Consider the following 13869-nt stretch of genomic DNA (forward strand, 5'->3'; position numbering starts at 1 on the left):
AGTAAATAGTTGACTCACCAGTCCTGTACACAACCGAAGGACTCCTCGTTGGTGATGTCATACATCAGGATGAAGCCCATAGCTCCTCTGTAGTATGCTGTGGTAATGGTCCGGTATCGCTCCTGACCCGCTGTGTCCTACAGACAGAGATGGACATACATCTTTCAGATAAAACTGTCAGTTTCAACATAGACAGCCAGACAGTCTAGTTACCTGGAGTAAAGACAGGCAGACATGCACACAAGCACCCCGACAGACAGACAGACAGACAGACAGACAGACATGCACCCCAACAGACAGACAGACAGACACAGACAGGGTCTCTCTGGCGATATCACTCCTTGACGACCTAATTGTTAAGCATGGTGAATCAACACAATCTGTGAATGTGTATTATAAAGTAGCAGTGGTAGAGAATAAGTGACCATCCTAAACAAGTGGTACGAACAACCTCGCTAACTGTCTGAATGCGGCTTATTATCATCAATAATCCATTGAGAGATTGAACGCCACATAATTCAGACCAGAGATACAGCACTGCCTGATACACATCTACAGCTCAGAATAAAAAACAATCACTTCATCACCGACAGTCCGCTGCTCTTGCACTTTGCTTAATGACTACCGTACGCACCGATAACAACCTCAGCCTTTAATTGAGCAACAGAGAGAGAAAGAGAGAGAAAAAGGGCCACTTCCTGTGCAGTGCATTGGATGCGTCCCAAATGGCAGCCTATTCCCAACAATGCAGTAGTATCTAACAATTCACAACAATACACACAAATCTAAAAGTAAAAGAATGACGGCGTGGTAATGACTAAAATACAGTAGAATAGAATATATACGTATGAAATTAGTAAAGCAAATAGCTATAGCCCAGTCCAGTGTTTCCACAATCACTATCACTATCACACCCGGACTGCTGGGTTTGCTTCCACGCTTCCGTGCCTCTGTTGCCATGGTAACTGGGCATCTGGGAAGTGGTGGTTGGGCGGCCGGAGGAGAGGGGAGGTGGACAAGGGTGTCAACAGAGGAGAGGACGTGGGGTCCTTGCTATCCGGGTTCCTTGGGAATGTCCCCACCCCATTGAAGTCCAAATGTAAAATAGTTAACGATCGTGTTACGGTTAGTGTAAGGATCGGGGTTCATTTTTAGGGTTAGGGTAGGGACATCCCAAGGTTCCCAGATGGCTGGATTACAGGCGTTGGGAGACCAATAGGAGCACATCACTGTCTGAGGCAACTACAGACCACGTCCATCAACATAGAGAACAGTGGGGAGAGGTGGGGTTCTACTAAACATAAGCTTCACAATAGGTTATTTGCTAATGTTAATCACTTAGGACTTTTTACATGTAGGAGAGACACTGGACTGGCTGGAATTCAGGGCAACCTCCATGTGAATCATGCTAAATCTAAAAAGCCATTTGTGTGTTCTAACTCTGCATGTCTGCTAAGTTGAGGCCTATACTAGCTACAACCCAAATATACACGGGATCTTAAAGTGAATTCCTGAGCTTTCTGCCCCTCATAAGGACAAAGACTGTTCATGGAACTGGTATTTTTTCCTCTGTGACATTGGCAGACATACTGTGCAAGAGCAATGTCAATTCAACCCGCAGGACCCTTATTCAGTTGAGAAAAGTACAGATTTCCCCCGTGGCATTCTCTTTCCTACAGTATCAAGTCACTCGAAAACTCCCCACTGAAGCAGAGTTAAAGGTTATAAATTGTTTTTATGTCTAAATACAGAATTCTAAAAGGGAATTTAAGCATATTTAGATACAAAAACAAAAATATGTGTGATCATTTTCTACTTCCAACTTTTCTGAGATGGATCAATCAAACATATTTGGCTCAGTGTTAAATATGTTATTATTTTATACACCTTTATACAGCCTAAGCCTACAAACACTAATTTCCATACAATATGAACATGTCATTACGGTATTAACCATAAACAATAGACTTCTATTGAGATGAGATTTCTCTCGTCTCAATATAAGTCTATTGCTTATGGTTCAATCCATATTCTTCTCAACCCATCTCTCTCAAATCTGACATGTCATCGTTCCAATCCCAATTTACCTGCAACTAAAACAAACACCACCACTGTTGCTAAGCACCCATTGGTGTTTTTATTGAAGTGTCCTCTCATCAAAACATATATATTGAGTGGAGCAGACGACACAAAACCCCTCAACGACAGGTTCAACCAATCAGTGTAGCAGAAGCAGCCTGCTAGACCACGGCACTGGACCATGACTACGTGGTCATTTTGCCTTCCGTTGCTGAGCTGCGGCTTAACTCAGTTTGAAGACCACCGAGCTCTTATCAGACTGTGGCAGCGAGGATATGCTAGGCTAAACACACAGAGAGAGAGAGAGAGAGAGAGAGAGGTGCACATGTACATGCACACACACTCAGTCATCATGCACATAAAGTGTATAAACAAGCACACTGTTAATCACTTGCCCTCATTTTACTCAAACTTGCATACAGACAGGCACACACACACAGTTTTGTATTGCCATCATTGTGGGGACCAAATAATCGATTCCCATCCTAAATCCTTTTTCCTTAACCCCTTACCCTAAATCTGACCCTAACCCTTAACCTGACCATAACCCCTAACCCTAAAACTATACCAAACCCTAACTCCTAACCTTAACCCTAAACCTCACTGTAATGCCTAACCCTAACCTTAATTGTAACCCTAACCTTAATTATAACCCTAACATAGCATTTCACCTCGTGTGGACCGGCAATTTTTCCTTGTTTAACTATCCTTGTTAGGACTTCTGGTACCCACAAGGATATTTAAACAAACACACACACAAGCACCTCCCCCCCCACACCCACAAATCCCAGACAAACCTCAACTAAGATGCAAGCAGACATGACCCCCTGCTCTGTCATAACTGAACCAACTCTTCAGACCTGGCTAGCTGTTCTACACTAAACGCCTGTGGCAAGTCTCAGGTCTGTGTTTGCACAAAGCACGCAACATGAAACAACATAACTGTCCCAATACACTGCTCAAATTACTGCAAACAGAGGAAGCCTGATATGACAGTAGAGTACAGAACTACAATCACACGGTGAGCCAGTCTGGAGAGTGGAAAATCAAGTCTGTCTGACAGGGAATATATGAGAGAGAGAATTTAAGGAAAGCTTTGATTATGTACAGACTCAGTGAGTATAGCTTTGCTATTGAGAATGGCCGCTGTAGGCAGACCTGACTCTCAAGAGAAGACAGGCTATGTGCGCACTGCCCACAAAATGAAGTGGAAACTGAGCTGCACTTCTTAACCTCCTGTCCAATGTATGACCATATTAGAGACACATATTTCTCTCAGATTACACAGATCCACAAATGATTCGAAAACAAATCCAACTTTGATAAACTCCCATACTGTTTCTGTGGTTTTTGGGAAGGAAAGGGGGTTTTGGGAAGCAGAGGTGGGATCTCTCTCTCTCGCCCCCACACTTCCCAACCAACCTCACCATCTCTCTCTCTCCCCCCCATTCCTAACCAACCCCCCCCCCCCCCCCCCTGTTACATGCATTGTGTTTTGTGGACATCACTGGACAGATGTTGCTTCCGGTTTTGTGATTAAACAAAACCAATATTTGCCCTATATCGGTCTGCTAATACAGCACTAGTAAAGGCCCAGTGTACTAATTTTGTGAAAAATATTCACATTTTTCAGGGGTGCTGCAGCACCCTCAGCAGCCGTACTTCCCGTGGCTATGTTTTCAAAATAATGAACCAAGAAAGTTTGAATGGGGAAGAGAGAGAGCTATAATATTACTACAGACGTTAGATATGGAATTATTATGCAAGTATGTGCCAAATTCCTGTTTTTATATAAGATTTTATATATTATAAATAATACAAAACATACAAATGACATCATCATGCAAACATCACATCTGCCCAGACCCACTAGTCCCCACCCCTATCCCCAGCACCCTTATCACCTTCTGCCACATGACCTCAAACTGCACCATTTTGTTTCTCTCCGTAGGCAACGCTCTTTCAATTTCTTGATAACAAAGCATTTGACCTTTCCATTGTGTGAACAACGGAGGATTGGCTGATTTCCAGTTATTGAGAATATGTTTTTTAAGATAATTGATGAGACGAGTATTGTCCAGCCCATTGGGTATCTCACTGCACCCTCATAAAGTATGTCATATCTTGAAATATACAGACAGACAAACTAAAAGTACATTTACATTGTAATACTTCTGACATCCATCGTTCAAACTCCGCCTAGAATTTATAATTTTATAAAATTCCCAGAAGGCATGAATTATGGAGTCATTAGATGTTTTACACTTCAAATATGAATCTGCCATTGTGCTGTAGAATTTGTGAATTTTGTCTCTTGTATAATAACTTCTATACAGTAATTTATACTGGATTAAGAGTATATTTTTGTTACCTGTAATCTCATTAGTTATGTTTCAACATTCCTTCCATCTTGTGCCAATATCAATTATTTTTTCATCTTGGTTCCAATAATAATAATAATAAAAATGTGTATAGACTCTTTGCAAGGTTTTCTATAGTTTATCTATCATATGAACATCCTTTGGTGACTCAAATAGGATTCCCTCAAGATTACTCTGATGTTCAAAAGGTTTCAAATTAACATTGTGTGATATAAAACTTTTAAATTGGATGTATTTGAAAATACCTACATTGGTCAGTCCAAAATTGTTTTTTAAAGCTGTCATGGAAATAAATGTATTTCCTATTACCAAGTCATTTACAGTTTCTATGCCTTTAGTTTTCCATGTGGGCCAATTTATCGAGGAATTCTAAAATGCTATCCAAGGATTGTTCCTTAAGGTTGTGTTTCTAGGGAGTGAAATTGGTTCTTGCAAAATATATGTTTTATTTTCTTCCATATCGTTATAGTGTTCTTAACTATTAAGTTGTTAATGTTCTTAGCTTTATACTTTAAAAATAGACATGAGCATGCGCATCTTCAATATGTACCCATTGTTCCTCTTTAGTGCATTTAATAACTAGCCCTATGTAGCAAGTAAAAGGGAAGGGAGTTGATACAATTCCAAGTCTGGAAGGTTAAAATCGATCAAATGTATTTATAAAGCCCTGTTTTACATCAGCAGATGTCACAAAGTACTCCACATAAACCCAGCCTAAAACCCCAAACAACAAGCAATGCAGATGTAGAAGCACGGTGGCTAGGAAAAAAAGGGGGAGCATACTTAGTCACACAGGACCACCCCAGGGCCAACCAGGATATAACCCCACCCACTTTGCCAAAGCACAGCCCCCACAACACTAGAGGGATATCCGCAGACCACCAACTTACTACCCTGAGACAAACTTGAGTATAGCCCACGAAGATCTCCTTCACCGCACGAGCCCGAGGGGACGCAAAACCGGACAGGAAGATCACATCTGTGACTCAACCCACTCAAGTGATGCACCCCTTCTAGGGACGGCATGGAAGAGCACTAGTAAAACCAGTGACTCAGCCCCTGTAATAGAGGCAGAGGCAGAGAATCCCAGTGGAGAGACGGGAGCCGGCCAGGCAGAGACAGCAAGGGCAGTTTGACGCTTCAGTGCCTTGCCATTCATCTTCACACCCCTGGGCCAGACTACACTCAATCATAAGACCTACTGAAGAGAGGAGTCTTCAGTACAGACATAAAGGTTGACTCTGTGTCTCTCACTTGGATAGTCAGATCATTCCATAAAAATTGAGCTCTATAGGAATAAGCCCTGCCTCCAGCTGTTTGTTTAGAAATTCCAGGGACAGTAAGGCGGCCTGCATCTTGTGACTGTAGCGTATGTGTAGGTTTGAAATTAGCCCTAGCGCTAACAGGAAGCCAATGTAGAGGCTAGCACTGGAGTGTGCTATGTTTTGGTTCTAGTCAGGATTCTAGCAGCCGTGTTTAGCACTAACTGAAGTTGATTTAGTGCTTTATCTGGGTAGCTGGAGAGTTGAGCATTGCAGTAGTCTAATCTAGAAGTGACAAAGCATGGATTAGATATTCTGCATAATTTTTGGACAAAATGTTTCAGATTTTTTGCAATGTTACGAATATGGAAAAAAAACTGTCCTTGAAATATCCTTGATATGTTTGTCAAAGGAGAGATCAGGGTCCAGAGTAATGCCGAGGTCTTTCACAGTTTTATTTGAGACGACTGTACAACCACCAAAATGAATTGTCAGATCCAACAACTTGGGCCCTAGAACTAGCATCTGTTTTGTCTGAGTTTAAAAGGTAAACATTTGCCGCCATCCACTTCCTTATGCCTGAAACACAGGCTTCCAGGGAAGGCCATTTTGGGGCTTCACCAAGTTTTATCGAAATGTACAGCTGTGTGTCATCAGCATAGCAGTGAAAGTTGACATTGTGTTTCCGAATGACATCACCAAGAGGTAGAATATATATTGAAAACAATATATTAAACCTTGAGGAACGACGAAACCTAGGATTGATTTGTCAGAGGTCAAACCATCCAGAGACAAACTGATATCTTTCTGACAGATAAGATCTAAACCAGGCAAGAACTTGTCCATGTAGACCAATTAGGGTTTCTAATCTCTCAAAAAGAATGTGGTGATAGATGGTGTCAAAAGCAGCACTAAGGTCTAGGAGAACGAGGACAGATGCAGAGCCTTGGTCTGACACCATTGAAAGGTAATTTACCGCCTTTACGAGGGCAGTCTCAGTACTATGATGGGGTCTACGACCAGCCTGAAGCATTTCATATACATTATTTGTCTTCAGGAAGGCAGTGAGTTGCTGCGCAACAGCTTTATTTTTTAATTTAAAGGAATGGGAGATTCAATATAGGCTGATAATTTTTTACATTTTCTGGGCTTTATTACTGCCACTTTTAGTGAGTTTGGTACACATCCGGTGGATAGGGAGCCGTTTATTATGTTCAACATAGAAGGGCCAAACACAGGAAGTAGCTCTTTCAGTAGATTAGTTGGAATAGGGTCTAGTATGAAGATTGACGGTTTAGAGGACATGACTATTTTCATGAACGTGTCAAACTCGAGCGTCTCTATTGATGCTAGGTCCTGGCAGTTCTGTGCAGACTCAGAACAACTTTGGAGAAATAAACAGATTCAAAGTGGAGTCCATCATTTGCTTTCTAATGATCATGATCTATTCATTGAAGACATTCATGAATTTATCACTGCTGAAGTGAAAGATGTAAATAAAATAAATGTTAATCGTCTCCTCAGTTAGGTTGTAAAAATAGGATGATCGAGCAGCAGTGAGGGCTCTTTGATATTCCACAGTACTGTCTTTCCAAGATAGTCGGAAGACTTCCAGTTTGGTGGAGCAGCAGTGAGGGCTCTTTGATATTCCACAGTACTGTCTTTCCAAGATAGTCCAAAAACTTTTCTGTATACCAGGGAGCAAATTATTAGGGATGTGACTACATCTAGAGTATCACACAAGGTTAAATTAAGATCCTCAGTGAGGTAGTTAACCTATTTTTGTGCTCTGACATCCATGGGTAGGTGGAGAGAGTATGGAAGGGCATCTAGGAATCTTTGGGTTGTCTGAGAATTTATAGCATGGCTTTTGATGATCCTTGGCTGGGGCCTGGGCAGATTATTTGTTGCAATTGCAAACGTAATAAAATGGTGGTCTGATAGTCCAGGATTATGAGGAAAAACATTTATATACACAATATTTATTCCATTACATCCAGGGTATGACTGTGGCAGTGAGTAGGTCCGGAGACATGTTGGACAAAAAACAATGAGTCGATGATGACTCCGAAAGCCTTTTGGAGTGGGTCTGTGGACTTTTCCATGTAAATACTAAAGTCACCAAAAATGTGATATTATCTGCCATGACTACAAGGTCCGATAGGAATTCGGGGAACTCAGTGAGGAACGCTGTATACTGTCCAGGAGGCCTGTAAACAGTAGCTACAGTTGAAGTCAGAAGTTTACATTCACCTGAGCCAAATACATTTAAACTCACGTTTTTCAAAACTCCTGACATGTAATCCTTGTAAAGATTCCCTGTCTTAGGTCAGTTAGGATCACCACTTTACTTTAAGAATGTGAAATGTCAGAAAAATAGTGTAGAGAATGATTTATTTCAGCTTTTATTTCCTTCATCACATTCCCAGTGGGTCAGAAGTTTACATTCACTCAATTAGTATTTGGTAGCATTGCCTTTAAATTGTTTAACTTGGGTCTAACGTTTCAAGAAGCCTTCCACAAGCTTCCCACAATAATTTGGGTTAATTCTGGCCCATTCCTCCTGACAGAGCTGGTGTAACTGAGACAGGTTTGTAGGTCTCCTTGCTCGCACACACTTTTTCAGTTCTGCCCACAAATGTTCTATGGGATTGAGGTCATGGCTTTGTGATAGCCACTCCAGTACCTTGACTTTGTTGTCCTTAAGCCATTTTGCCACAACTTTGGAAGTATGCTTGGGATCATTGTCCATCTGGAAGACCCATTTGTGACCAAGCTTTACCTTCCTGACTAATCTTTTGATTATGTTGCTTCAATATAGCCACATAATTGTCCTCCCTCATGATGCCATCTATTTTGTGAAGTGCACCAGTCCCTCCTGCAGCAAAGCACCCCCACAACATGATGCTGCCACCCCCATGCTTTATGGTTGAGATGGTGTTCTTCGGCTTGCAAGTCTCCCCCTTTTCCTCCAAACATAACGATGGTCATTATGGCCAAACAGTTCTATTTTTGTTTCATCAGACCAGAGGACATTTCTCCATGTGCAGTTGCAAACCGTAGTCTGGCTTTTATATGGCGGTTTTGGAGCAGTGGCTTCTTCCTTGCTGAGCGGCCTTTCAGGTTATGTCGATATAGGACTCGTTTTACTGTGGATATAGATCCTTTTGTACTTGTTTCCCCCAGCATCTTCACAAGGTGCTATGCTGTTGTTCTGGGATTGATTTTCACTTTTCGCACCAAAGTACGTTCATCTCTAGGAGACAGAACGCGTCGCCTTCCTGAGCGGTATGATGGCTGTGTGGACCCATGGTGTTTATACTTGCGTACTATTGTTTGTACAGATGAACGTGGTACCTTCAGGCATTTGGAAATTGCTCCCAAGGATTAACCAGACTTGTGAGGGACTACAATTTTTTTTCTGAAGTCTTAGCTGATTTCATTTGATTTTCCTGTGATGTCAAGCAAAGAGTCACTGAGTTTGAAGGTAGGCCTTGAAATACAGGTACACCTCCAATTGACTCAAATGATGTAAATCAGAAGCTTCTAAAGCCATGACATAATTTTCTGGAATTTTCCAAGCTGTTTAAAGGCACAGTCAACTTAGTGTATGTAAACTTCTAACCCACTGGAATTAAAATACAGTGAATTATAAGTGAAATTATGCCTGTAAACAATTGTTGGAAAATTAGATGTCCTAACCGATTTGCCAAAACTATAGTTTGTTTACAATAAATGTGTAGAGTGGTTGAAAAATGAGTTTTAATGACTTCAACCTAAGTGTATGTAAACTTCCGACTTCCACTGTATAAAAAGTGATTGAGTAGGCTGCATAGATTATGACTAGATGCTCAAAATACGAAAACAGTCTTTTTTGGGGGGGTAAATTGAAATTGGCTGTCATGAATTTTAGAATGTCATGGTCACCAGTGTAACAAGGAGGAGAGGCCTCATTCAACACAGTAAATTCATCAGGCTTGGGCCATGTTTCAGTCAGGCCAATCACATCAAGATTATGATCAGTGATTAGTTAATTGCCTATGACTGCCTTGGAAGTGAGGGATCTAACATTATGTAACTCTATTTTGAGATGTGAAACGTCACAATATCTTTCAATAATGACAGGAATGGAGGTCTTATTCCAGTGAGATTGCAAAGGCGAACACCTCCATGTTTTGTTTTGCTCAACCTAGATCGAGGCACAGACACGATTACTCGATGCCGACATCTTTCAAGCTGATTTACACGCTGAAGCTATGTTGCGCTTGGTGACCTCAATTTGCTTAAAATCAAATTGTATTTGTCACATACGCTGAATACAACATGTTTTAGACCTTACAGTGAAATGCTTACTTTACAAGCCCTTAACTAACAATGCAGTTTTAAGAAAATACCTTCAAAAAGTAAGAGATAAGAATAACAAATAATTATTTGGGTAGTTATTAAAGTGGCTATGAATTGATAATAACAGAGAGTAGCAGCAGTGAAAGGGGGACTATTTGCCCTCTGGTACCGCTTGCCGTGCGGTAGCAGAGATAACAGTCTATGACTAAGGTGTCTGGAGTCTTTGACCAGGCAGTGATGCAACCCATCAGGATGCTCTCGATGGTGCAGCTGTAAAACCTTTTGAGGATTTGAGGATCCATGCCAAATCTTTTTCAGTCCAATAAAACATTGAGCGAGGAAAAAACTAAGATGTTGGGAAATGTGTTCAAAGTAAAAAACGAAAAGTTTGGCAGATAGCCAAGTAGCAACAAACAGCAGGGAGACAAAACTACCCTCAGATGTAGGAGCATGAAAAACGTTCCTTTTTATTCTGTTATATTTGCCCATATAAAAATATGTTATGACTGAGTATACTTTTTAAAAGAATGTCTTTGTGTGTGGTAATAAAAATAAACACAAAAACTTTGGGAGCCATGCCAATCTAAAGAGGTTTATTCTACCGCTAAGATTTATGGGAAGGTTATTCAATTTAATTACACCTGCTTTAATATTGTTGAGTAATGGAATAAAGTTACCTTTATATAGTTGTTGTTTGTTGTCATTTATTAAGCATCCTAAGTATTTCATATTTTTTGTGGTCCACTTAAAGGATTGCTGTAGATCGTGAGTCATTTTTTTTTTCTTCGTACATTTTATAACCTGAGATTTTGGAGTGTTCTGAAAATATTTTTATTTTTAGCCACTGAGTGTGGCTTAAACCAGAGGAAGCTTTTCACGGGATTATTTTTTCTGAACTGCATCCTGTTAGGCCTAATTATTTTTTTTCTTCATTTAATTGACTCTTATGACAGAAGCCTGGTGGTTTTTATTGTAGGCGTGAAGATATTTCAACATGGCTATACGATAAAAAGCTACATTGATCACTCATGCTTGGCTGCCAAATGTATAGGTGTCCCCATAGGTCTAATATTTCAATTATGGAAATGTCATCATAATCATTATTTTGACGATTCACGTTAAGGCGTCCGCATAAGAGTTTGTGCACATATTATGAAGACATTTTATGAGGTTTCTATTTGTTTTCGACTTCGGTGGGGGGTTTTCCGACTGTTCGGGCACAAGGCTTTTTTTCTTGAGGCCAAGCCAAAATTCGGAGCCGAAATCTACGCTCCTTCGTCGGTGATTGGTCAATAGAAGGGATCATTCAATCAAGTCTTTGGGTGTGTTCGTAAATGAGCGTTGTCAAAGTGTTCGTTCGTAAATTCAGAGCGTTTCACTCTCGGAGCCTTCGAAGTGCACACTCTGGAGGAGGGGTTGGGTTGATCCGAGCGTTCTGACCTCACAACCGCAATCAAGTTAACTGGCTAACGTTGGCTAGCTACTTCCAGACATAAATTAGAGATCACCTCACTCTGACCATTTTACCAGCCCTAGCAGAGCTGGTTAGGCTGTTTACATTATCCAGAGCGTTGGTGACTGTAATTTTGCAGCTGGCAACAATTGAATTACGCTTCTTTGCTGACGTTTACTGACACCGGCCATATTCAACGGGTGTTGAGCGTTCATAGATGCATCAATTATTCTGCCCTCTGGCACATTGACGAGTGCTCTGAAATCGGATTAGATAGCCAGAGTGAATTTACGAACGCACCCTTTGTCGTTCAACGAGAGACAACTCGTTTTCATTGTGAAATACTGCACCAAACATTTTAGTTAGATGTAAAATTGCGCGACTAAGATCTCATCGGTTAAAACGTCAAAATGACTGACCGATTTCTTGAGTTATTTTAGATGAATTCTAATTATTTGGAGGAAGAGCACACTGGCCCCGGCGTCTCATAATGGACAGCAGTACTATTTCCCTTTTCCTCATATTTCAAGCGAAGTTTTTTTAAGGGAGTATGCGAACATACATAGGTGCCAGCAGAACTGAAGCATGCTGACGCTTTTAGACGCCCCTCCTAATGAAATTGCCCCCCATCCTGCTGATGTGAGCTGCTGGACAGAGTACTTGCACTTGATATGTGTTTATGGATGAGAAAGTGAACTTGCCATTTCCAAAAATGAGCTCAGTGGGGAATGGGGATTCGCTGCGTAGCGATCTGTTGCCCAGGCCAACAACAAGGGTTTCATTAAATAGGCTTAGGCACTGTACTTTTTTATTGCACATTTAATTAAACTGAAACATTTGGCGATGTTCAATTTAAATTCATTGCTACAAAACGTGCGTTAGACCAAAACAAATGTTGGTCTCTGGCTAGCATTGCACAGGTAGTGGTCGCCTAAAATCCTGTAGGCTAGGCCTAATATGTAGGCTAGCATACGATTGGTGGATTAATAGCCCAGTCTATGATTTAATTTATAATTTACTCATCTCCGTCTTCACTGTTCCTTTCTTGCACAATTCATGCATCTCCATTGGCCTCTCTCTCTTCCATCCTCTTTATTCCTCATAGCTCTTCAATCAGTAGCCTAGCCCATTGTTTGTCCCAGAAGTAGAAAAATTGTTTGGTCACTTATTTTGCTCTAAAATGAACTGGCGGGGAAGTTTGAATAGCGAGAGCTTCTCTGGTATGATGTGATCACATTGGCTGGTGGTAAAAATTCAATAAACAGGAATCCCCGCACCCAATGTTTATGTTTACAATTGAATGTATTATGTCAGAATGCCCAATGTTAGATCATGAATTAAGTTTGAACGCTTTCCTATCAGTCTAATTTGCATAAACATTGTGATTGGATGATAGGATCAGGATCAAATCCTCTGATATCCTCAAGCTCATTAATTATCAAATGTTTATATTTGAAGATTGCCAAAAGGCAAGTCTCTTTGGCAATGAGAAGGAGTGGAATGTTAGCTGAAGAGACTGGTACCCAGCCTACTCTGACCCATCTCCCTAACCCTTAGGTAGAAGACAAAATAGCTCTAACAGTCTCATTTCATTTCCTGGAAGCCAGCTGACTGGCTACAGTAGGGTCACGTCCCAAATGGCACCCCTTTCCCAATATTGCAGTACTTCTGACCAGGTCTTATAGGGCTCTGGTCAGAAGTAGTGCACTATGTGGGGTAAAGAGTGCCATTTGGAACATACTTTAGGTTGGAGCTAGCAGCCTAGCACAGTTGTCATTGAGGTGATGAAGGCTGCATTAGTTAATGCATTGCCTCCAGGCAGCCACCCCCCAGAGGGGCAGTCACCATCAGTACAGAGTACAGACACAATCGCTAAAGATTCATGTTGTCTGGCCCCAGTCCAAGCATCCAGCAGTCTCTCTCTCTCTCTATAATGGAATTTAGCAGACACTTTTATCCAGAGCAACTTACAGTCATGCGTGAATACATTCTACGTAAGGGTGGTCCCAGGAATCAAACCCCCTATCCTGGCATTACAAGCTCCATGCTCTACCAACTGAGCTACAGAGGACTACTCTTTATTCTCCTCTCTGTGTCTCTCTCTCTCTCCCTCACATGTTCTCTCTTTATCTCTCTCCCTCCCTCTCTTTGTTTTCAAACCCCACATCCTTTCACCAGGCAGACCCATAAATTCAGACCCCCAACAACACACAGTGACCTGTTATTAGCTAGATGTACTGATGCTTCTAGAAGGAAACACAGATTCATAGACAGGTGGGCGGGCTGAAGGATGAATGGATGGATACTGGAGGTTGTCAGTGCCTAGGGAGGGAGGAATCTAATGTTCATG

The 13869-nt window shown here is 41.3% G+C and overlaps 1 protein-coding gene across 1 annotated transcript in view; it reads right to left on the minus strand.

The window, feature by feature from the left end:
- The window catches only part of LOC115118351 (ras-related protein Rab-3C-like), a 60832-nt gene that overhangs the window by 30744 nt on the left and 16219 nt on the right, over positions 1-13869 (minus strand). Inside the window, exon 3 of the mRNA XM_029646950.2 lies at positions 19-137. Within this exon, the coding sequence (XP_029502810.1) occupies positions 19-137 (119 nt within the window). The remainder of the gene's footprint in view (positions 1-18; positions 138-13869) is intronic.

Source organism: Oncorhynchus nerka, linkage group LG4, assembly GCF_034236695.1.
Source record: "Oncorhynchus nerka isolate Pitt River linkage group LG4, Oner_Uvic_2.0, whole genome shotgun sequence".
Lineage (NCBI taxonomy): Eukaryota > Metazoa > Chordata > Actinopteri > Salmoniformes > Salmonidae > Oncorhynchus > Oncorhynchus nerka.